This window comes from Engystomops pustulosus, chromosome 3 (genome assembly GCF_040894005.1).
Source record: "Engystomops pustulosus chromosome 3, aEngPut4.maternal, whole genome shotgun sequence".
Classification (NCBI taxonomy): Eukaryota; Metazoa; Chordata; class Amphibia; order Anura; family Leptodactylidae; genus Engystomops; species Engystomops pustulosus.
The window spans coordinates 205,192,319-205,217,122 of record NC_092413.1 but is presented as its reverse complement, the minus strand read 5'-3'; the positions used below and the strand labels follow the sequence as shown (position 1 = coordinate 205,217,122).

The 24,804-nt window shown below is 47.7% G+C and overlaps 1 protein-coding gene across 2 annotated transcripts; it reads left to right on the top strand.

The window, feature by feature from the left end:
- Positions 1-536: 536 nt before the first annotated feature.
- On the top strand, positions 537-19,809 carry UBXN2A (UBX domain protein 2A). Of its 2 annotated transcripts, XM_072143634.1 has the most exons (8): positions 563-659; positions 804-905; positions 9,961-10,021; positions 11,123-11,237; positions 11,385-11,494; positions 13,856-13,993; positions 16,394-16,543; positions 18,564-19,809. In XM_072143634.1, the coding sequence occupies exons 3-8, from the start codon at positions 9,978-9,980 to the stop codon at positions 18,751-18,753; spliced, it is 747 nt and encodes a 248-aa protein (XP_071999735.1). In that variant the 5' UTR covers positions 563-659; positions 804-905; positions 9,961-9,977; the 3' UTR covers positions 18,754-19,809. The 2 variants fall into 2 exon arrangements, with proteins under 2 accessions (XP_071999732.1, XP_071999735.1); XM_072143631.1 differs by lacking the exon at positions 804-905 and having other exon boundaries at positions 537-659.
- Positions 19,810-24,804: the final 4,995 nt, after the last annotated feature.

Here is a 24,804-nt window from a genome sequence, read left to right as displayed (position 1 = left end):
GAATCAGATCAGAAACTAACGAAAATCACAGGCAAAACATCAGTTTCCCATGTGTTGCATTCACACGCGGCGTCAACGCATCACAGCAGCTGAGATTACATTACTGTCAACATTGCATATACAAAACACATGTGTTAACACAAACAAAACGCAACGTGTAAACACAGCCAAAATGCTTGCAATCTGACAAGCGCAACAAATTTAGCATTGTCGGCAAAACATGTTGTGCTCAATGCCAATCGCAAGCGTTTTTGTCTCAATGCATCAGTGTTCCAGGAAGAATTACTCCTGATATTCTACTAATACTTTTCCAAAACTTAGTTTAAACACAACGTCTGAACGCAGACAAAGGAACTTGTCATTAGGTTCTATTTTATGTGACGGGGGGGGGGATATCTAAACTGAAAAAGACCTTGTATGCATGAAAGACACAGAGGAATGTTAGGTGCAAATCCAATATCATTATACATCTTCTCTTGGCAAGGAGTGCCCCTGCCAGTAGTAAACATGGCGGCCGCGCGCTCCCGCTTCCTCTCGCGAGACTACCCTTTAGACGAGGAGGAGGAGTAATGGCAGGAATGTGCGTCACTTCCGGCATTTGGCAGTTTCGGAGACATGGGAGCGGGTCCCTACCGAGCGCTGCGGCTGCGGTGACAATGGTGAGTGCGCAGGGTGCGGTGGGGTCTCTGGGGGGCGCCGTGGAGCGCGGCGGGGGGTTTATAACCCAGCGGTGATGTCACCTGCCTGCAGTGTGAAGGCTTTGTTATTGCTGTGACGTCATTGCGTTATTTGTTTATCTATAGACTGTAAGAATGCTGTTCAGAAAGTGTGACGTCATGGCTTCAGGACTGCATTCAAAGTGATGTCACTTACCATCCGCGGAGCCATAACCTTTTAACATTTTGGTGAATATCGTTCTCAGAGTTGTATTTATAGAGGACACATATTGGGGCAAGTGTCATGTATGTGCCGGCTCTTGTTACTCTTATTGGGGTCAGTCATTATTATTTTAGGATTTGTTGTCAGTAATAATCATATGATGCTTTGTTGCCACTACAGCCGTTCAGTTTTTCTATAGGGTTTATGTTTTGCATTATTTTAATTTTACATATCTCAAAGGTCTTTAAGGAAATCTACCATTTTTTTTGTGTATTGTGAACCAAACATACATTGATAATGCTGCAGCTAAACTGGTGCAGAAACATATCTTGCTTAATCCCTGGTCCGCAAGGTTCAGACACCAGGACTGTGTTATCTTCTTCTAGTTATTATCCATGGCCTCTTTCCTGCCTGGATCTATGAGTAAGTTCCCCCGGTTGATTTTTTTTCTCAGCATTTAAACCTTAGTTTTTACATGGATATTATAAAATCCAAGAATGGGATTAAACATATGCTAGTCGATGGGCGGGGTTAATCTGCTGGATATCGGATTTCTCTGTGACCCTGGGGTGGGCGGAGCAGCACCTATCAGTGCAGCCTCCTGTAGCACGTGCTGAGCTACTTGCAGTGTTTGTTTCTCCTGGTTACTGTTATTGTTGGCTGATGACTTGTTTGTAGATTATTTCTACTCCTGTGAATCACTGCTCAGCACCTCCGGTCATGGGGATAAACTCACAGGAGACCTATTACAGGCGTTGTCCACTTTCAGCAAATAATTTATATTGTATGTGTAAATAAAAGTTATAAAATTTCCCAATATACTTTTTTTTTTTTTATCAATTACTAGTTTTCTAGATCTCTGCTTGCTGTCCTGCTATTGAAAGCTTCATTGTTTACTTCCTGTGGATTTAAATCCTTCCGTGGTCAGATTTGTTCGCCTGTGTGACATCACATGACCAGGGATATATCGAGTCATGCGCATGTGTGACATCACATGATCAGGGATATTAAGGGACACCTGTCATCAGGTCTCTGCCACTAGTCCTGTCACCTCTACCTGTTGGAGCAGCTCACAAGGATCCCATCCCAGCCTTTATCTAGTCATTTCATACATTATTCATTGTAAAATCATCTATTCTTTATGTAAATGAGGCTGGTCACATGGTCAGAGGCAGTGATGTCACCCCTGTTACCCCTCCCCTCTCCTCCCCCTGCTCATGTCTGTGTGTAATGTATAGTACAGCATTGCTAGTGTGTGTGCTGCATCTGCTGACATGCTGCATCCTCCTAATATACAGGTGAGAGACACAGACATCAGCTACACATGAATCTGACATGTTCTGCTGTAACATGGCTGCCTGGAGCTGCTGTATCTCTCCTATACACACACACAGGCTGCAGGGGGCGCCAGCACCAGGAAGCACATCATCATACAGCCTCACACCATTATATAGGCTGTCAGTCATGCACTGGGGGTGTGGCTGTACCTCCCACTCATGAATAGAGTGGACAGCTTGAATATGTTAATGCTTCATTGGACATTTCACAGGTCATTTGCATACAGCTTTAGGACCTCATTGCTTAGGTTTACAGGCATGTAGAGGGACAATGAAGGGATAGAGGCAATGCTCTCTAATGGCAGTTTATAAAAATATACTTAGTTTAGGGGGTTATTTTGCATGACGGGTTCTCTTTAAGAGCCGTGCACCTGTGGGATATCACATGACCAAGACTATAAGGAGCTGTGCACCTCTGTGATGTCACATGACCAAGGATATAAGGAGCTGTGCACCTGTGTGATGTCACATGACCAGGGACCGGTGTATATCTACTGGAATTAACAATAAAATAACAATAGAATGACAGCAAGCAGAAATATTAAAAAAAAGTGGGGAATTGATACGGAGCGTTTAAATTTTTTCCCTATTCAGACTATATGAATTATTTGCTGATGGTGGACAACCCCTTTAAGGGTGGTTGGTGACACCAAGCTATTGCCCAGCAGATGAGAAGTGATGTCTAAAGTGCCTGAGTAGCACCCTGGCAGCTTTGTGTGTGGTTGATACAGTAGCTCTGGCTGTTGCGGAGCTCGCTGGGCCGCCTGCTATGATGGAGTCGGCTCAGTTCTGTGACCAGTCTGGTAAATGCGGCAGATACATGGGCCAGGTTTCTTGGACCCAGCGGGGAGATGCTGCACAGTTTTGTTGTGGAAGCAGAGAGGTTCAAAAAATTGATCTCCGCAGTCTGTTATATGTTGTATCACAAGGGTCCAAAACTGCTGCAAATCTGCGTCACGGATAATTCTGCAAAAAATAAAACATGTTGGTGGGTAGTTTCCTCCTTACAGTCCTATGGGGGAAAAACCCTTCCCTTCATATACAGGCAGTCCTCCGTACAAGATCGGTTCTGGAGGTTTGTTCTTAAGTTCAATTTGTATGTAAGTCAGAACTGTATATTTTATCATTGTAACCCCACCCAAATTTTATTGGTCTCTGTGACAATTGGATTTTTAAAAATGTTGGGTTGTCATAAGAATCAAGATTAATAATAAAGCTTCATTACAGACACATGTGATAACTGTTATAGATGTTTATTGGAGCCTAAGAGTAAAGTAAATTACCAACATCTAGGGGTCGTCTGTAAGTTGGGTGTTCTTAAGTAGGGGACCGCCTGTATACGGGATGCAGGATCCTCTTACTCTCACTTTATATAACCTCTAGCAGTACCCGGTCTCGCACAAGAACCAAGCATTAAAGAGAACCTGTCACCAGATTTTGCCCCCCTGAGTAACAATGCCTGCTGATGAAGGGTTACAAGTCCTCCCCATATCACTTAAAATTAGCTGCCAGTGAGTACTGTACCTTAATTACAGACATATTTCTAATATGCACATTAGCTTTCCTGACTCATGTCTGGTATCTGTGACTCTTCTCTCTCTGACTAGCAGTGAGCCACGCTCCATTATTGTGACTGACCGCTCTGTGTCTCCTCACATCTGCTCTGCCTCCTTGTACTTGGGGACCGTCTGCTAATATTCAGTTACAGACATATAAAGCTCCATGTACAGATGGGAAATATTGTGTTAACCTTTTTATATGGTGCCTTGTGTTGTATTCATGACATTTGACCAGTGACCACATCACAGGTCTCTCAGCCTTCTAATAATAGCAAACTGTACACCATGTACACTCACCGGCCACTTTATTAGGTACACCTGTCCAACTGCTCGTTAACACTTAATTTCTAATCAGCCAATCACATGGCGGCAACTCAGTGCATTTAGGCATGTAGACATGGTCAAGACAATCTCCTGCAGTTCTCCCGAGCATCAGTATGGGGAAGAAAGGTGATTTGAGGCCTTTGAACGTGGCATGGTTGTTGGTGCCAGAAGGGCTGGTCTGAGTATTTCAGAAACTGCTGATCTACTGGGATTTTCACGCACAACCATCTCTAGGGTTTACAGAGAATGGTCCGAAAAAGAAAAAACATCCAGTGAGCGGCAGTTCTGTGGGCGGAAATGCCTTGTTGATGCCAGAGGTCAGAGGAGAATGGGCAGACTGGTTCGAGCTGATAGAAAGGCAACAGTGACTCAAATCGCCACCCGTTACAACCAAGGTAGGCAGAAGAGCATCTCTGAACGCACAGTACGTCCAACTTTGAGGCAGATGGGCTACAGCAGCAGAAGACCACACCGGGTGCCACTCCTTTCAGCTAAGAACAGGAAACTGAGGCTACAATTTGCACAAGGTCATCGAAATTGGACAGTAGAAGATTGGAAAAACGTTGCCTGGTCTGATGAGTCTCGATTTCTGCTGCGACATTCGGATGGTAGGGTCAAAATTTGGCGTCAACAACATGAAAGCATGGATCCATCCTGCCTTGTATCAACAGTTCAGGCTGGTGGTGGTGGTGTCATGGTGTGGGGAATATTTTCTTGGCACTCTTTGGGCCCCTTGGTACCAATTGAGCATCGTTGCAACGCCACAGCCTACCTGAGTATTGTTGCTGACCATGTCCATCCCTTTATGAGCACAATGTACCCTGTAACATCTGATGGCTACTTTCAGCAGGATAATGCGCCATGTCATAAAGCTGGAATCATCTCAGACTGGTTTCTTGAACATGACAATGAGGTCACTGGACTCAAATGGCCTCCACAGGCACCAGATCTCAATCCAATAGAGCATCTTTGGGATCATAGTATCATAGTATATAAGGCTGGAAGGAGACGCAAGTCCATCAAGTCCAACCTTCAAGAATTAAATAAATGTTTTATCCCCATAACCCGTGATAATTTTGCTCTCCAGAAAGGCATCCATGCCTCTCTTGAACATGTACATAGAGTCGGCCATAACAACCTCCTGCGGCAGAGAGTTCCATAGTCTCACTGCTCTTACAGTAAAGAACCTTTGTCTATGGTGATGGTAAAATCGCCTCTCCTCTAGGCGTAGAGGATGCCCCCTTGTCCTGGTCACATGCCTAGGTATAAAAAGATCTTTGGAGAGATCCTTGTACTGTCCGTTCAGGTATTTGTACTTTGTAATAAGGTCTCCCCTCAGTCGTCTTTTTTCTAAACTGAATAATCCCAAATTTTGTAATCTGTCATTGTATTCTAGTCCCCCCATTCCCCTAATAATCCTGGTTGCTCTCCTCTGCACCCGTTCCAGCTCTACTATATCCTTTTTATATACTGGTGCCCAAAACTGTACACAATATTCCATGTGTGGTCTGACCAGGGATTTGTATAAGGGCAGAACTATGTCTTTATCATGAGAATCTATTCCTCTCTTGATACATCCCATTATTTTATTTGCTTTAGCAGCAGCCGCCTGGCTCTGGTCACTAAAATTAAGTTTACCATCCACCAATACGCCCAAGTCCTTTTCAGCTTCAGTTTTAGGAAGTAATTGACCGTTTAGAACATATTTATACTTTTTGTTTCCATGGCCCAAGTGCATAACTTTACATTTATCTACATTAAACCTCATCAACCATTTCTCTGCCCATCCCTCAAGCTTCCACAAATCCCTCTGTAATGCTAAACTATCGACCTCAGTATTTATTACTTTACACAGCTTAGTATCATCTGCAAATATTGAAACTTGACTGTGTAAACCCACTACAAGGTCATTAATAAAAATATTAAAAAGAAGTGGCCCCAATACTGACCCCTGTGGCACTCCACTGGTAACATCAACCCAATCTGAGAATGTGCCATTAATGACCACCCTCTGTTTTCTATCACTAAGCCAATTACTTACCCAGATACACAGATTTTCTCCTATTCCCAGCAGTCTCATTTTATATACCAACCTTTTATGTGGCACGGTGTCAAATGCCTTTGAAAAGTCCAGATATACAACATCCACAGCGTCCCCCAGATCCAGTCTTGAACTTACCTCCTCGTAGAAACCAATCAGATTAGTCTGACAGGACCGATCTCTCATAAACCCATGCTGACGCTGGGTTATAATGTTGTGCACAGTGAGATACTCCAGGATGTGGTGGAACGGGAGATTCGCATCATGGATGTGCAGCCGACAAATCTGCGGCAACTGTGTGATGCCATCATGTCAATATGGACCAAAATCTCTGAGGAGCTTCCAGCACCTTGTTGAATCTATGCCACGAAGAATTGAGGCAGTTCTGAAGGCAAAAGGGGGTCCAACCCGTTACTAGCATGGTGGACCTAATAAAGTGGCCGGTGAGTGTATGTGATTACATGAAATCACAGCACCCTCCATGGAGGATGGAGAGGAGTAGAAGTCTATGGAGGCTGTTGTGACTTCATATGATCAGATACATGCATGGGGTACAGTTTGATATTATTAAGAGGCTAAAGGACCTGTGATGTCACATAACATGAAATGGGAAGGGTTAGATGGGAGGGTCCGGCTGTGCACTCCCCCCTCTGATACCAGGTATTATTTAGCTAAAAGAAGGCGGTCAGTCAGTTATTGGGGCTCTATAGGAACCTGTCACTGGCTGTATATGTGCAAATGTGGTGACAGGTTCCCTTTGAGTTAAAATCCACGCTACATGATCCATCTTTACTCTGACATGATTGGGTTTTATGTAATGTGTACAGGCGCTAGGCACCTTATTCCAGGTATCAGTCCTATGCTTGACTATCCATGGCTCTAGAAGTAAGCAGAATTTTTGGGCCACCTGCACACAACACTTATTAAAGGGGTTGGCCAATTTCCTTTTTTTGTAATGTGTGGGGGGCCTGATATAAGGTAATTTATCAATATACTGTACATCTATGAAATGTTCTGCACCACTTCCCTGATATGTAAAGTGACCGAGGATGGAGGGTCCTGTGATCTCTAACTGTCCGTAATCTACCTTCCAGGACCTTAGACTTGTATTCATGAATACTAACATGGGCAGGGCGCGGGGAGGCGAGGTGGAGGCTGTGGCGGGGCGCGGGGAGGCGAGGTGGAGGCTGTGGCGGGGCGCGGGGAGGAGAGGTGGAGGCTGTGGCGGGGCGCGGGGAGGCGAGGTGGAGGCTGTGGCGGGGCGCGGGGAGGCGAGGTGGAGGCTGTGGCGGGGCGCGGGGAGGAGAGGTGGAGGCTGTGGCGGGGCGCGGGGAGGCGAGGTGGAGGCTGTGGCGGGGCGCGGGGAGGCGAGGTGGAGGCTGTGGCGGGGCGCGGGGAGGAGAGGTGGAGGCTGTGGCGGGGCGCGAGGCGGGGAGGTGGAGGCTGTGGCGGGGCGCGGGGAGGCGAGGTGGAGGCTGTGGCGGGGCGCGGGGAGGCGAGGTGGAGGCTGTGGCGGGGCGCGGGGAGGCGAGGTGGAGGCTGTGGCGGGGCGCGGGGAGGCGAGGTGGAGGCTGTGGCGGGGCGCGGGGAGGCGAGGTGGAGGCTGTGGCGGGGCGCGGGGAGGCGAGGTGGAGGCTGTGGCGGGGCGCGGGGAGGCGAGGTGGAGGCTGTGGCGGGGCGCGGGGAGGCGAGGTGGAGGCTGTGGCGGGGCGCGGGGAGGCGAGGTGGAGGCTGTGGCGGGGCGCGGGGAGGCGAGGTGGAGGCTGTGGCGGGGCGCGGGGAGGCGAGGTGGAGGCTGTGGCGGGGCGCGGGGAGGCGAGGTGGAGGCTGTGGCGGGGCGCGGGGAGGCGAGGTGGAGGCTGTGGCGGGGCGCGGGGAGGCGAGGTGGAGGCTGTGGCGGGGCGCGGGGAGGCGAGGTGGAGGCTGTGGCGGGGAGGCGAGGTGGAGGCTGTGGCGGGGCGCGGGGAGGGGAGGTGGAGGCTGTGGCGGGGCGCGAGGAGGGGAGGTGGAGGCTGTGGCGGGGCGCGGGGAGGCGAGGTGGAGGCTGTGGCGGGGCGCTGGGAGGCGAGGTGGAGGCTGTGGCGGGGCGCGGGGAGGAGAGGTGGAGGCTGTGGCGGGGCGCGAGGTGGAGGCTGTGGCGGGGCGCGGGGAGGCGAGGTGGAGGCTGTGGCGGGGCGCGGGGAGGCGAGGTGGAGGCTGTGGCGGGGAGGCGAGGTGGAGGCTGTGGCGGGGCGCGGGGAGGAGAGGTGGAGGCTGTGGCGGGGCGCGGGGAGGGGAGGTGGAGGCTGTGGCGGGGAGGGGAGGTGGAGGCTGTGGCGGGGCGGGGCGGGGCGCGGGGAGGCGAGGTGGAGGCTGTGGCGGGGCGCGGGGAGGCGAGGTGGAGGCTGTGGCGGGGCGCGGGGAGGCGAGGTGGAGGCTGTGGCGGGGCGCGGGGAGGCGAGGTGGAGGCTGTGGCGGGGCGGATTTATTTATTTTTTTTGTTCTGTTCTGGGGTCTGCACTATTATCTGCTGGGGGGGTATTTCGCTGGCATTTATAGTTTCTGGGGTGGCATTTTGTGCTGTTCTCTGGTTACTGATGTGGCCTTTTAAAGTTGAGCAATAGTTAAATCCCTCAGACGCATAAATGCAGTTTACACCGGGCCTTAGATTAGGAACAGTTAAAGGAAATTTGATAATTTATTATATGTTTGTGTTATTGGTCTGTGTTATCACTCCATAGCCCTGGGCCCTGTTCCTCACTTCGGCCATAATACAAGTAAAAATAACCGGTGTCCAGTACGGTCCCGGGTGATGTAGCAGAATATTTCCCCTTTTCCCCATAGAGATTTGGCGTAAGACTTCACACCCCAGGGTAATTCTGGGTACTTTTGATCCGATGGTGTTATCTAGGGCAGCCGTATACAGTGACTGTGTATATATAGATGTACTGTCACCGGATCCCCATGTAATCCCAGTGACTCGGCGTCCCCTCAGCGTTTCCCCTCCGTCTGTTGCTTGTGTGTGATTGTCACGTGGCCAGCGCTGCCATCTGGATGCTCTGTAACCCTATAATTACCTGTATATAGCACACGGGATCAGGGCTATCACTGTCACTTTCTATGTGTCATGTAATGATGAGGAAGAAAGGCAATAGTTCAATTCATTAGTTGTTCCGTTATTCATCAGGGGTATGATGCAACATTTTGACCCACAGGCCTGCCTTAAAGGGAACCTGTCACCAGGGACCTCATTTTCACTAAAGACAGGTTGCAAAAGCCCTTCACACCTGCAGTAGAAATCTGTTTTTCTGACAGAATCCTCTGTGTAGTCCCAGGGGTTTGGCTTTGGTTTGGATGCATTTAGAAAACAACATGTGACTTGTCTGTGCTGCAGACTCCTCAGCTCTCGGCCCCCACCTTTGTGCTCCTATCAGCTCTCCAGGCTGTTTAGAAATGCACCCAAGCTCAACCCCTGCGACTACACAAATGATTCTGGTAGGGTACAAGTTAAGTTATAACACACAATTATATTGTAATGCAGATGCTTAGAGAAAGCAGAAAGACATATATGCACTGCAGGTGTAATGGGCTTCTGTAACCTGTCCTTAGTGAAAATGAGGTCCCTGGTGACAGGTTCCCTTTAAGCATAGTCCTCATACCCCTGATGAATAAAGTTAAACACTATTGGATTGAACTACTTTTGGTGTTTTGAATTGCACCGTGTAACCGCCCCCTTAGATTCAGACAGCTGGGATCTTATGACCACGCGCACCCGTCTACCTGTAAATTTACCTTTTAGTACAATAACTTATTTTTTTACAATTTTTCTCCTTTGCACAAGGATGACGCGATGCAAAGATGAGGGAAGCTGACAAGACTGACGCCATGAAGCCTCAAGACAGGTACAAAGAGCGTCCTCATAGGGTCACATGTATAATGGGACAACTGTATATTGCATCTCCTGGTGTAGTAAGGTCATTAGTGATCCCACTTCCAGCAATAATGGGATTCTTCTTCCGAAAATGGCTGCCACATATTCCAGTGCGAGGCAATGATCAGACGCTGTCTGCCACATGAAACTGGGTATGGGATAAGATCAGAGCTGTGATCACGATGGCTCCTTTCCAGTCCTCCAGGAGAGGTCGCCACCTAGTGGTCACTCCTGCCTTCTGCATCTACCACATCTGTGTGACCCTGCAGCACATGTACCCCTGGTGATGTACCTCTAATAGATGCACAAGGTACAAGTTATCTGCTGAACATCCCCTGCGGAAGGAAGTGATTTAGGATTTTTAAAATATCACTGCAGATTTATTTTGCACAGAAATGGCCACACAATGTACATTTTACAATCCACAGCTTGTGTCAGGTCTGACTTGTTATTTGCCTCTAAGCAAAATCTGACATTAAAATCCATCCTGATAAACCAGGGACATTACTCATAGATCCGGGCATCGGGACTGTGGTATCTTCTCATATTTGTTATCTATGATCTCCTGCCTTCTAAAACTTTTATAATTTATGCTAATGAGCCTGTTACCAGAGACCCTCTGTGCTGTAGCTTCACAGGCGGTAAGGATTCCTGCACACAAACATTTTCTTAGCCATTTTTGGGGCCCATGTGTCAACAGTATTCCCCCCCCCCCTTGTGTGCAAAAACTGACTCCATGTCACCTCTATGCCCTCCGTATTTGCAGAACCACACAGAACGTAAATACAGATGATACGCCGTGTGTCAGCCATATTTTTCACATCCATGTAGATTTCTAGCATGTAGAGGAAATGTGCTTCTGCTTCATTCAATACTATGGAAGCAATGGACATTGCTGAGCACAGCGCTCTGGAATCTCCAACTCTTCCATAGACGTTGAATGTGAGTTCTGAAGATATCTGAGCGCTGTGCTCTGTAATTTCCGCCCCGCCCCATGTTTTTAATGTAGCAGCAGGACATATGCGGATGATCCCTGTCCATATCCCTCTGATTTTCCTGTACTTTGTTTCAGGGTTTTAAGGATGGGGCGTAGGAGCAGCGAGAGGAGGAGGTGCGATTCCTTTGTAAACAGCTTGTTCGAAGAAGCAGAAGACGCGGGCGTCCTTAACGCTTCACCGGAAGATGAGGTATGACAGGAGGTTGTCACGTTATATTCTTATGAACTGTACAAGTAGAAGGTGTTCCATTTGTGGATAGAGAAGAGGTAAATGTGGAGATATATATATATTTTATTGCAATGACTTTAAAAAATTTTAATTTTTTTTCCCCCCCAGGCAGAGGTTGTGATAAAGATGTGGAAGAACGGCTTTACCATCAACGACGGTCAACTCAGGGACTATACAGATTCTGCAAATCGTCAGTTCATGGACTCTATGAGAAAGGGGTGAGCGCACGGCTTAGAAACTGGACCTAGAAGGGCTCTGCAGTACCGCTTTTGTCTACATTCCCATTCCATGCCAAAACTTCACTTTAGAAATATGCAAATTAGGCTGAAGTGCTAAGTGGGAGGGGTTGTTAGCAGAGCACCTCTCACTGAACCCAGGTGTGACCTAGCTGAAGGGGGAGGATGAGAGCAGGTGCTGGGCTGGGGAAGTTTATCAGGGGTCGATGTTATTGCTTTTGAGTTGGACCCTTGATGTGCTCCACTAACCCCCCCCCCCCCCCCAAAGTACTTCATCCTAATTTGCATATTGTGAAAGTGAACTTTTGGCATGGAAGGAGCAGCTGGACAACAAGGATGACGTGTGGACATAGCCCTATGTGCTAGCAGCTAGTACAAGTAGATAAATACCTTTTAAAGAGTTTCCATGGAATTTACATTAGTTCCCATCCCAGCTGCTACAGAAGTAAAATAATCTTTATGTGTATAGCGCCATCATATTCCATAGCGCTTTACAAATCAAGTGACATATACAAATATAATAATACATTACAGAGTACAAACGGTCATATGGTACAATAGGTGGAAGGACCCTGATCATAAGAGCTTACAGTCTATGAGGATGAGGGGGTAACACAAGAGCTTACAGTCTATGAGGATGAGGGGATGACACAAGAGCTTACAGTCTATGAGGATGAGGGGGTGACACAAGAGCTTACAGTCTATGAGGATGAGGGGGTGACACAAGAGCTTACAGTCTATGAGGATGAGGGGGTGACACAAGAGCTTACAGTCTATGAGGATGAGGGGGTGACACGAGCTTACAGTCTATGAGGATGAGGGGGTGACACAAGAGCTTACAGTCTATGAGGATGAGGGGGTGACACAAGAGCTTACAGTCTATGAGGATGAGGGGTGACACAAGAGCTTACAGTCTATGAGGATGAGGGGTGACACAAGAGCTTACAGTCTATGAGGATGAGGGGTGACACAAGAGCTTACAGTATGAGGATGAGGGGTGACACAAGAGCTTACAGTCTATGAGGATGAGGGGTGACACAAGAGCTTACAGTCTATGAGGATGAGGGGGTAACAATAGCTTACAGTCTATGAGGATGAGGGGGTGACACAAGAGCTTACAGTCTATGAGGATGAGGGGGTGACACGAGCTTACAGTCTATGAGGATGAGGGGGTGACACAAGAGCTTACAGTCTGAGGATGAGGGGTGACACAAGAGCTTACAGTCTGAGGATGAGGGGTGACACAAGAGCTTACAGTCTATGAGGATGAGGGGTGACACAAGAGCTTACCGTCTATGAGGATGAGGGGGTGACACAAGAGCTTACCGTCTATGAGGATGAGGGGGTGACCCAAGAGCTTACAGTCTATGAGGATGAGGGGTGACACAAGAGCTTACAGTCTATGAGGATGAGGGGTGACACAAGAGCTTACAGTCTATGAGGATGAGGGGGTGACACAAGAGCTTACAGTCTATGAGGATGAGGGGGTAACACAAGAGCTTACAGTCTATGAGGATGAGGGGGTAACACAAGAGCTTACAGTCTATGAGGATGAGGGGGTGACACAAGAGCTTACAGTCTATGAGGATGAGGGGGTGACACAAGAGCTTACAGTCTATGAGGATGAGGGGGTGACACAAGAGCTTACAGTCTATGAGGATGAGGGGGTGACACAAGAGCTTACAGTCTATGAGGATGAGGGGGTGACACAAGAGCTTACAGTCTATGAGGATGAGGGGGTGACACAAGAGCTTACAGTCTATGAGGATGAGGGGGTGACACAAGAGCTTACAGTCTATGAGGATGAGGGGGTGACACAAGAGCTTACAGTCTATGAGGATGAGGGGGTGACACAAGAGCTTACAGTCTATGAGGATGAGGGGGTGACACAAGAGCTTACAGTCTATGAGGATGAGGGGGTGACACAAGAGCTTACAGTCTATGAGGATGAGGGGATGACACAAGAGCTTACAGTCTATGAGGATGAGGGGATGACACAAGAGCTTACAGTCTATGAGGATGAGGGGATGACACAAGAGCTTACAGTCTATGAGGATGAGGGGTGACACAAGAGCTTACAGTCTATGAGGATGAGGGGTGACACAAGAGCTTACAGTCTATGAGGATGAGGGGGTGACACATGAGCTTACAGTCTATGAGGATGAGGGGGTGACACATGAGCTTTAATACCGGAGTTTTTATGGCATTTAGTGACTTTTGTCTTTTACTATTTGCTGCATTCCATATATGAGAATTATAATTGTCATGTTTTCCTATCTGTGCTATGTTTTATTCTTGTCTTCTGTACGGGACTGATTGATGTCTTCTGTTCTTGTACATCAGGGAGCTCCCCCCAGAGTTACACAAGACGTTTGCTAAGAACGAGTTATCGGTGAATGTTGAAGACAGAAAAAGTGAAGAGTACGCGATAAGAAAGAAGCGTGTCGACCCATTCTCCGGGCCGGGTCACCGTCTAGGCAGGTGGGGATTGTCCCGGGGTCTCCATATGGTCAGATGACCCTGGGTAAATGTAACACGGTCCACAAGCTATGGGCAGATTTATTAAGTGTCAGAATACTCATCTCGGTGCCTGTTCTTGGTCCAAACAAGGTGCGAAGGATGTAACTCCAACATCATAGTGATCTATGCTACAAGGAGTCCCTGCTTTCCTGTGGAACATCAGTGGCAAACTATAATACACATACACACCAATGTTGGCAACTAGAGGGAGTATCCCCTGTGTAGTAGTGTATCACTGCAGGGCACAAAACACACACAATTTTGGTACTTGGCATATTTGGTTGCGGTATATATCTCTAAACTTGTTCAGTCGGTGGAAACAGACCTGTGTGCTGGCGAGATCCCACCCATTGTGCATAATAGAGAAATATGATGCAAGGACTCCCATCCACTGGGGAGATCCAATAGGATCTGACCTTCACACGGGTCTGTTTCTATATACTGAGCTTATTCCTCTACAGGGGACACTCTGTTCCCTAAGAGATCTGGTTGCTCCTCAATGGCCTTCGTAATGTCTGATCACACAGCTTAAGTTCGCTCCATTTTTGTTGTCCAATTAAAGTGTGGGTTTTTCTGTATGTATAAAATAATTAAAGAAATACCTACAAAAATTAAAAAATAAAGGAAACTCAGAATAACAGATGAGCACAATGTAACCCAACATCCCCCGCTCTCCAATGGCTTCTATTTAGTGCTAGGAGTGTGTTACACAGCCTTTACTCATACACAAGGTGCAAAGTCTCAAATCAAACAATAATTATTAATTTTTTTAAATTATTTTAGGTAAAAAATTTATATAAGTCCACCACAGCCCATCGTAAATACAGGCAGTCCCCGGGTTACGTACAAGATCGGTTCTGTAGGTTTGTTCTCATGAATGAATTTGTATGTAAGTCGGAACTGTGTATTTTATTATTGTAACCCCAGACAAATTTTTTTTGGTCTCTGTGACAATTGGATTTTAAAAATGTTGGTTAAGAACCAGGATTACCAATAAAGCTTCACTGCAGACACCGGTGACTGTTATAGCTGATTATTGTAGCATGAGGCTAAAGTACAGTAACTTGCCAACGTCTAGGGGTCGGGTGTTCTTAAGTAGGGGACCGCCTGTACATTGTACCCAATCAGGTTGAAGACTAAAGAGGGTTCAGTTTGCTGCTCGCTGTGCTCTGTACAGGCGGTCCCCTACTTAAGGACACCCGACTTACAGACAACCCATAGTTACAGACAGACCCCTCTGACCTCTGGTGAAGCTCTCTGGATGCTTTACTATAGTCCCAGGCTGCAATAATCAGCTGTAAGGTGTCTGTAATTAAAGGGAACCTGTCACCAGGGACCTCATTTTTCACTAAAGACAGATTGTAAAAGCCCATGCAGTGCAAATCTGCCTCTCTGCCTTTTCTAAGCATTTGCATTACTATACAATTGTGTGTTATAACTTACTCTTGCATCCTGACAAAATCCTGGGGTAGTCACAGGGGCTGGACTTGCATGCACTGGTTTGCATGCATTTCAAAAAACAACATGTGACTTGTCTGAGCTGCAGGCTGCCTCCATGTTTGTGCTCCTGTACAGCTTGTCCCTCCCCCACTGATGTCAGGCTGACCAGGCTCTGACCTCTGAGAAAGAGCAGGAGGTGGAGCTAGACAGGAGCACAAAGGTGGGGGCCAAGCTCTGAGGAGTGAGTAACAAAGACAAGGCACATGTTGTTTTTTGAAATGCATCCAAACCAAAGTCCAGCCCCTGTGACTACCCCAGGATTTTATCAGGGTGCAAGAGTAAGTTATAACACACAATTATATAGTAATGCAAATGCTTAGAAAAGGCAGATTTGCACGGCACGTGTAATAAGCTTCTGCAACCTGTCTTTAGTGAAAATGAGGTCCCTGGTGACAGGTTCCCTTTAAGCTTTATTGATAATCCTTGGTCCCACTACAGCAAAAAATGTTCTAATTGTCACTGGGGCCACATTTTTTTTGTCTGGGTCTACCATTATAAAATATACAGTTTCGACTTACATACAAATTCAACTTAAGAACAAACCTACGGACCCTATCTTGTACGTAACCCGGGGACTGCCTGTATCTGAGTCTTAAAGTGGATAATGTATGATGATGGGGGGATCTCGGCTCTTGGACCCCTCTGAAACTAGCAGAACAGGGGATCACCTATCGCACCAATCTGCTCTATAGGATGGTGACTTCCATACTTCCAGAAATCAGTGGAGCACATGATGGTGCTCAGTCCTGTACTCCATTAACTTCTGGATCACTGGAACAGTATCATTGCTGCTAATTATAACTTGGAGTCTGGAGAAAAATTGAATATGTTGTAATAAAGTCCTTTTATTACTTCCCTCAGCGCAACCCCAAAAGTAATCACCAAAGCAACGGACGGAAATGAGGAGAGTCTCCCGACTGTGGAGCTGAACCCCCAGGAACCTCTGACCAAGGTCAAGATCTGGCTCCATGACGGCAAGAGGATCGTCCAGGAGTTCAACACTACACACAGGTAATGGCAGGGGACGAGGAGAGGTTGGCTTCCTGCTCGCATATGGATTGGGTAGTTATACGTTATGTGTAGAGCACTGTAGTAAAGGGTTAATGAGCCTGTCAGATCATATATATATATAATAAATATATATATATATATATATCTATCAGCCCTATAGACCAGCGGTGGCAAACCTATGGCACGGGTGCCAGTGGTGGCACCCGGAGCACACTCTGTGGGCACTCATGCCATCACCCCACCACAGATTTTCCAGACAGGACTCAAAACCTCCTCCTGCAGTCCCTGGCCACACAGGATGTGCTGTGTACACATCCTTAGCTGCCTGGGACTACAGGAGGTGCAGACAAGGCTGTGTTATTATTGGAGCTCCTGCTCTGGGCCCTGCAATTCTTCCTGTTCAAGGGCCCCTGTAATTCTTCCTGTTCAGGGGCCCCTGGGAGGAAGCTACAATGATAATCTGAATTTCTCCTCTTTCTTTTAACTATTGGTGTCAGGGCACAGAACAGGTAGCAACATGTTACTCCTTAAATTGCCATGTTGGCACTTTGCATTTAAAGTGGGTTTGGTTGTAGTTTGGGCACTCTGTCTGTAAAAGGTTCGCCATCACTGCTATAGCCCTGTTCTGAGCAGCTTGTTAGTTTTCCTGCCAGTGCCCCCTACTGTCCATTTGTGTAACATCTCTCCCTGGAGTACTCATTACTCAAAATATAATGGGGGCGATTTATCAGAAGTGTCTGAGGTAGAACTGCTCTATAGATGACTGATAGATGTGATATATCACTTAGACTATGATGCTGGGAGCCCAGGGCTTTGGGTCTGGGAATCGCACTAAACATACAGTCCAAATTTCTATCTCGGAAAGTGGACTAAGGGTTATGAGCAAAAATGAACGGAAAGGGGGATATTTATCAGATTCGGGCTCTCTGTGCCAGTTTTATTGACTTTCGGTACAATTGTAGTACCAGTAACAATCTCAGAGTGGAGTTGTGATAATTAAAACCTGTTTAAAGGACATCTACCCCCAGGATAAAATACTGTATGCAAATGAACCTGAGGGGTTCCAGGCTCCATTAACACCTATGGAGCCTGGAGCCCCTCGGGCTCATTTGCATACAGTATTTCATCCTGGGGGTAGATGTCCTTTAAATCTTTCAGAGGCCAAATGAATCAGGACTTTCCTGTTTGGAACCAAGATGGTTAGAGGGTTAAACTGTATGTTATGTATTTAACCACTTCATGACACAAGGATTATTGTTGTCTGAATGCCCAGTTCTGTTCTGCTCTTCATTGGAACAGCTTTACCTATCATCACAATTTTTTTATTTTTTGTTTGTGAGACTTTAACTTGATAGAATGTTATTAAAAACTTTCTTTAATGTCGACAAATAACTAAATTAGTTTTTTAATTAAGGAATAATTACCATCACCATTTTGCAGGGCAGAGGGTGCATTTACTTTTGCAGTGTCTCCGGGCAGCTCCTTCTCCATTTTGCAGTCAGCTGTGGCTCACTTCAAAGGGTCATATCTCCTGATCTGTGGCACTCGGTTAAAGAGGAGCATCTCCCCTTTAATAAAGGATTGGGATCAGGATTGTGTTTCTAGGTGAAACCGTACCCTAAATATCAACTGTTAAATTTACAGATGGGAATTAAAAGCTGTAATTAAAGCTGCAGTAAAAATTAGATTTTTTTAACAGCGGATATCTCCAGTTCTGTCATCTAGAAATACAATCATTACATTTAAGACTCTCCCCTTTAATATGACACTAGAATGGACTTTCTAGGTGCCACAGTTTGGGAGATACATTTGTTTAAATTGACACTGTCTTGACGTGTTATCTGCATGGGACATGTGAAAATAATATGTATGTAGCCGTATGGCAGTTGTGAAGGGGTTAAACTCTGCTGTATGCTAATATTTCAGACTGGAATATCCCAGATTATTAAGATTTCTTTTTCAAATCAAACTATAAATCTGAGTGTCCTGTAACCCCCCTTGTGCGTTCTTCTCTTCTCAGGATCAGCGATGTCCGGAGTTTCGTGGAGGGCGTCCCTTGTAAGGCGGAGAAGATGCCCTTCATACTGGCGACCTCCTTCCCGCTGAGGGATCTTTTGGATGAGGCGGTGACCCTCCAGGACGCCGGGCTGCAGAACGCTGTCCTGGTGCAGAGGCTGCAGAAGATCTCACAACCTTTCAAGGACTCGTAGTCCGGCAGCGGGCACCAGAGGGCATGAGATTAGCGCTTAGGATAAGCACTGTGACTGTACATATCCGCTCGGCGCCGCGCACTGCTCCTCCTGCACTGCGTTACACTGTGAGCTCCGGGATTGCTGTGTGCAGGGTGCACTTACTTATACAACGCTCACACCCCTCAGGTTTCTTCCACAGACCTCTCTGCTCCCCGTGGCTTTACAGTATTCTGTACAGGCAATAAGTAGATAATTAAGGGATAGCCGTCATGGTAGGGCATGCTAGATTATAGGGATCTAACACAAAACACCCTAAAACAAGTTCCATACAGCCACACACAGACCATGATCTTTCTGTAGCCAAATGTTTGGCTTGGCTGAGTATGCATGTGTCCTGAGGGAGAAGGAGGGAAATGCATGGTTAGCACTTCCAGTCTTTTAACAAAGGATCGGGCATGAAAAATGTTATTAGGTCTGATCCTTTTCCAACAGTCAGCCCAATATCCAGAGAAATTAGTAACAAAATGTTTGGTTATTTTGGCACCTTCAAATATGGCCGCCATAGATGAAGAGGAAAGGACTGTGGCTGCTCAATAATAACACGCCTGACACGACAAAAACTAGTAGGAAATCCCTTTAAGAGAGTTTAAATGATCCCCCTGCCGATCCAGTAGTCTGTTTGCTGTCACGTGACTGCTTTAAGCAAATCGTTAACCTCCCCAGTCTGGTGATTTTTCTTTTAATTTATTTTTGGTAAAGGGAAACCTGTTTGTAACACATGCACCCCTCCAGTAATATCATGACGACACAGACGCTCCCCTCCCCTTCTTTTATTCAGGGTCTCTTATTTGAGGTATAAAGGGAACGCAGATTTCTTCTGAATAATCACAGCTGTACTCCGGCTCACCAGCAGGGGGCCTGCACCCCGCTACACGTCCATGACTCGTCAACCCCGCCCCCTCTCCTCTGGCTGATGGCTCATGGGAGCTGGAGTCTATTGATCGGCATGCTGTCCTGTATAGATTGCAGCGCATTTTTAGGTTCTGTTTTTATAAATTAAATATTTTAAAAGATTTCTTTGTTTCCTGTTGTTCCTTTTAAGTGTCCTTGTTACTTGTGCTGTTAGGATAGATAAGCGTAGAGTAAGATGTCTGGAAATCGGTGGTGTCTGATGGGTCCAGAATACTCCAAACCTGGGCCCAGGCAGGGGCGTTGCTAGGGTGGTAAAAGATCCGGGGCACGGGCCCCAATGCATGTGTATTGCACTTTCAGTAATGCCCCCTCCTGTACATAACCCCCTCATGTGGTTGTGCCAATAACAAGGTTACTTCTGGTATATACAGCTCACACAGTCCCCCAGTAAGTAATGTGCCTCACACCCAGCCCCCCAGTAAGTAATGTGCCTCACACAGTCCCCCAGTAAGTAATGTCCTCACACACAGCCCCCCAGTAAGTAATGTGCCTCACACAGCCCCCCAGTAAATAATGTGCCCACACAGCCCCCCAGTAAGTAATGTGCCTCACACAGCCCCCCAGTAAGTAATGTGCCTCACACAGCCCCCCAGGAAATAATGTGCCTCACAAAGCCCCCCAGTAAGTAATGTGCCTCACACAGCCCCCCAGTAAGTAATGTGCCTCACACAGCCCCCCAGGAAATAATGTGCCTCACAAAGCCCCCCAGTAAGTAATGTGCCTCACACAGCCCCCCAGTAAGTAATGTGCCTCACACAGCCCCCCAGTAAGTAATGTGCCTCACACAGCCCCCCAGTAAGTAATGTGCCTCACACAGCCCCCCAGTAAGTAATGTGCCTCACACAGCCCCCCAGTAAGTAATGTGCCTCACACACAGCCCCCCCAGTAAGTAATGTGCCTCACACAGCCCCCCAGGAAATAATGTGCCTCACACAGTCCTCCAGTAAATAATGTGCCTCACACAGCCCCCCAGTAAGTAATGTGCCTCACACCCAGCCCCCCAGTAAGTAATGTGCCTCACACAGTCCCCCAGTAAGTAATGTCCTCACACACAGCCCCCCAGTAAGTAATGTGCCTCACACAGCCCCCCAGTAAATAATGTGCCCACACAGCCCCCCAGTAAGTAATGTGCCTCACACAGCCCCCCAGTAAGTAATGTGCCTCACACAGCCCCCCAGGAAATAATGTGCCTCACAAAGCCCCCCAGTAAGTAATGTGCCTCACACAGCCCCCCAGTAAGTAATGTGCCTCACACAGCCCCCCAGTAAGTAATGTGCCTCACACAGCCCCCCAGGAAATAATGTGCCTCACAAAGCCCCCCAGTAAGTAATGTGCCTCACACAGCCCCCCAGTAAGTAATGTGCCTCACACAGCCCCCCAGTAAGTAATGTGCCTCACACAGCCCCCCAGTAAGTAATGTGCCTCACACAGCCCCCCAGTAAGTAATGTGCCTCACACAGCCCCCCAGTAAGTAATGTGCCTCACACACAGCCCCCCCAGTAAGTAATGTGCCTCACACAGCCCCCCAGGAAATAATGTGCCTCACACACAGCCCCCCCCCCAGTAAGTAATGTGCCTCACACAGCCCCCCAGGAAATAATGTGCCTCACACACAGCCCCCCCCCCAGTAAGTAATGTGCCTCACACAGCCCCCCAGGAAATAATGTGCCTCACACACAGCCCCCCCCCCCCCCAGTAAGTAATGTGCCTCACACAGCCCCCCAGGAAAGAATGTGCCTCACACACAGCTCCCCAGGAAAGAATGTGCCTCACACACAGCCCCCCAGTAAGTAATGTGCCTCACACAGCCCCCCAGGAAAGAATGTGCCTCACACACAGCCCCCCCAGTAAGTAATGTGCCTCACACAGCCCCCCAGGAAATAATGTGCCTCACAAAGCCCCCCAGTAAGTAATGTGCCTCACACAGCCCCCCAGGAAATAATGTGTCTCACACACAGCCCCCCCAGTAAGTAATGTGCCTCACACAGCCCCCCAGGAAATAATGTGCCTCACAAAGCCCCCCAGTAAGTAATGTGCCTCACACAGCCCCCCAGTAAGTAATGTGCCTCACACAGCCCCCCAGTAAGTAATGTGCCTCACACAGCACCCCCAGTAAGTAATGTGCCTCACACAGCCCCCCCAGTAAGTAATGTGCCTCACACACAGCCCCCCCAGTAAGTAATGTGCCTCACACACAGCCCCCCCAGTAAGTAATGTGCCTCACACAGCCCCCCAGGAAATAATGTGCCTCACACAGCCCCCCAGGAAATAATGTGCCTCACACAGCCCCCCAGGAAATAATGTGCCTCACACAGCCCCCCAGGAAATAATGTACCTCACACAGTCCCCCCAGGAAATAATGTGCCTCACACAGCTCCCCAGGAAATAATGTGCCTCACACAGCCCCCCAGTAAATAATGTGCCCCACACAGCCCCCCAGTAAATAATGTGCCTCACACAGACCCCCAGGAAATAATGTGCCTCACACACAGCCCCCCCAGTAAGTAATGTGCCTCACACAGCCCCCCAGTAAGTAATGTGCCTCACACACAGCCCCCCAGTAAATAATGTGCCTCACACAGCCCCCCAGTAAGTAATGTGCCTCACACAGCCCCCCAGTAAGTAATGTGCCTCACACACAGCCCCCCAGTAAATAATGTGCCTCACACAGCCCCCCAGTAAGTAATGTGCCTCACACACAGCCCCCCAGTAAGTAATGTGCCTCACACACAGCCCCCCAGTAAGTAATGTGCCTCACACACAGCCCCCCAGTAAGTAATGTGCCTCACACACTCCCCAGTAAATAATGTGCCTCACACAGCCCCCCAGGAAATAATGTGCCCCACACAGCCCCCCAGGAAATAATGTACCTCACACAGTCCCCCCAGTAAATAATGTGCCTCACACACAGCCCCCCAGTAAATAATGTGCCTCACACAGTCCCCCACTAAGTAATGTGCCCCACACAGCTCCCCAGGAAATAATGTGCCTCACACAGCCCCCCAGTAAGTAATGTGGCTCACACACAGCCCCCCAGTAAATAATGTGCCTCACACAGCCCCCCAGTAAGTAATGTGCCTCACACACAGCCCCCCAGTAAGTAATGTGCCTCACACACTCCCCAGTAAATAATGTGCCTCACACAGCCCCCCAGGAAATAATGTGCCTCACACAGCCCCCCAGGAAATAATGTGCCCCACACAGCCCCCCAGGAAATAATGTGCCCCACACAGCCCCCCAGGAAATAATGTGCCCCACACAGCCCCCCAGGAAATAATGTGCCTCACACAGCCCCCCAGGAAATAATGTGCCCCACACAGACCCCCAGGAAATAATGTGCCCCACAATGTTCTCCTCCTTCCCCTGTCCCTGTCATGTTTCTCACCTCACAGATGCAGTTCTCTCTCTCTTTCTGTGCGCTGCTTTCCCCTGCAGGTCATGTGATCATGACATCATCACAGGTCCTTGAGCCTCTGGAACTCCCGGAGGTAAGGTCCTTGCAGGGGAAAGCAGCGCCTGCACTCGTTCTCATCACGATCTGAGGACACAGATCGTGATGAGAACGAGAGGGAAGGAATCTCCCGGGCAGATGATCTGCTGACCCGAGGAGATTCGGGGCACTGGCCAAAAGATCCGGGGCACGAGCCCCGGATCTTTTGACCTAGCGACGCCCCTGGGCCCAGGTATCTCATGTGCATCAGATCGATGGGCTGTGTGATGTACAAAAGGTCCCATAGGAAATGTGCAACATGTGGATAGATATGGGATGGATGGATATGATATGGGATGGGATGGATGGATATGATATGGGATGGATGGATATGATATGAGATGGATGGATGGATAGTTATGAGATGGGTGGATGGATAGTTATAAGATGGATGGATAGATATCTGGTGGGTGATAAGTCTCAGACCCCCATTTTATTTCAAACACAAACATGAATTATCTGACACCCCAGCAAGTAATGGGCGGGAGGGGAGGGGTTCTGTCTTGTAGGTTATGTACAGGAATACGGCTGTAAGGGTAAGTGTTCCCAATGGGAAGGAGGTCATGTGACATCAAAGATCAGAATTGTCTCAGGAATCCATTGCCACATTCAGATTGGTAATATCTCTTGTGGAGGAGGAGATCTATTATGGCTTCTCCTCCATTTTTTTTATACTATTGGTGTATGAAGGAGCTGGCACAGGGTGGAGACTATAACAGCCACATCAGACCTGGTCTTGTTTGTCAACCTCGTGGAGATTGGGCCTGATCTACTATGAGAGGCCGGAACCGCTTAGTAGATTCAGGCAGTCCCCTACTTAAGGACACCTGACTTACAGACGACCTCTAGATACAGACGGACCCCTGTGACCTCTGGTGAAGCTCTCTGGATGTTACTATAGTCCCAGACTGCAATGATCAGCTGTAAGGTGTCTGTAATGAGGCTTTATTGATAATCCTTGGTCCCATTACAGCAAAAAATTGTGGAAATCCAATTGTCACCAGGGCAACATTTTTTAGTCAAATTATAAAATATACCAGTCCCGGCTTGCATTCAAATTATGTACCAACCTACAGAACACATCTTGTACATAAAATACCGGTCTTCATAAATTCCCTCCAGAATTTGCAACAACAACAACAACTAGGAACGTTCCCAGGGATGCACAGCTATACGAGGTGGAACAGTGGAATATCTCATCACCTAGGAAACCATGAGCCGTCCACCTGTGTGACCATGGTCAGGTTTCTATCCACAGGAAGTAAACATAGAAGCTTCCAATAGAATGACAGCAAGCAGAGATCTAGAATATATATTGGAATATATTGCAAAATTGTAGAACTTTTCATTATACAAACCATATTAATGATTTGCTGAAAGTGGACGACCCTTTTAAATGTCCATGCACAAAAATAATCATGTGGACCATGCCTAAGGTCCGATCTATATGGTTATAACTAGGTTAAACAGCCAATCCGGGGGGGCATCAATTTGACGGATTGGTTGTTTGCATGGCTGTCACATGGCTGAACCATGGATCTGCTCATCTCTAGTTATAAATGGTGTCCTGTGACTATATTTACATTTTTAGAAACTTTTTGGAATGT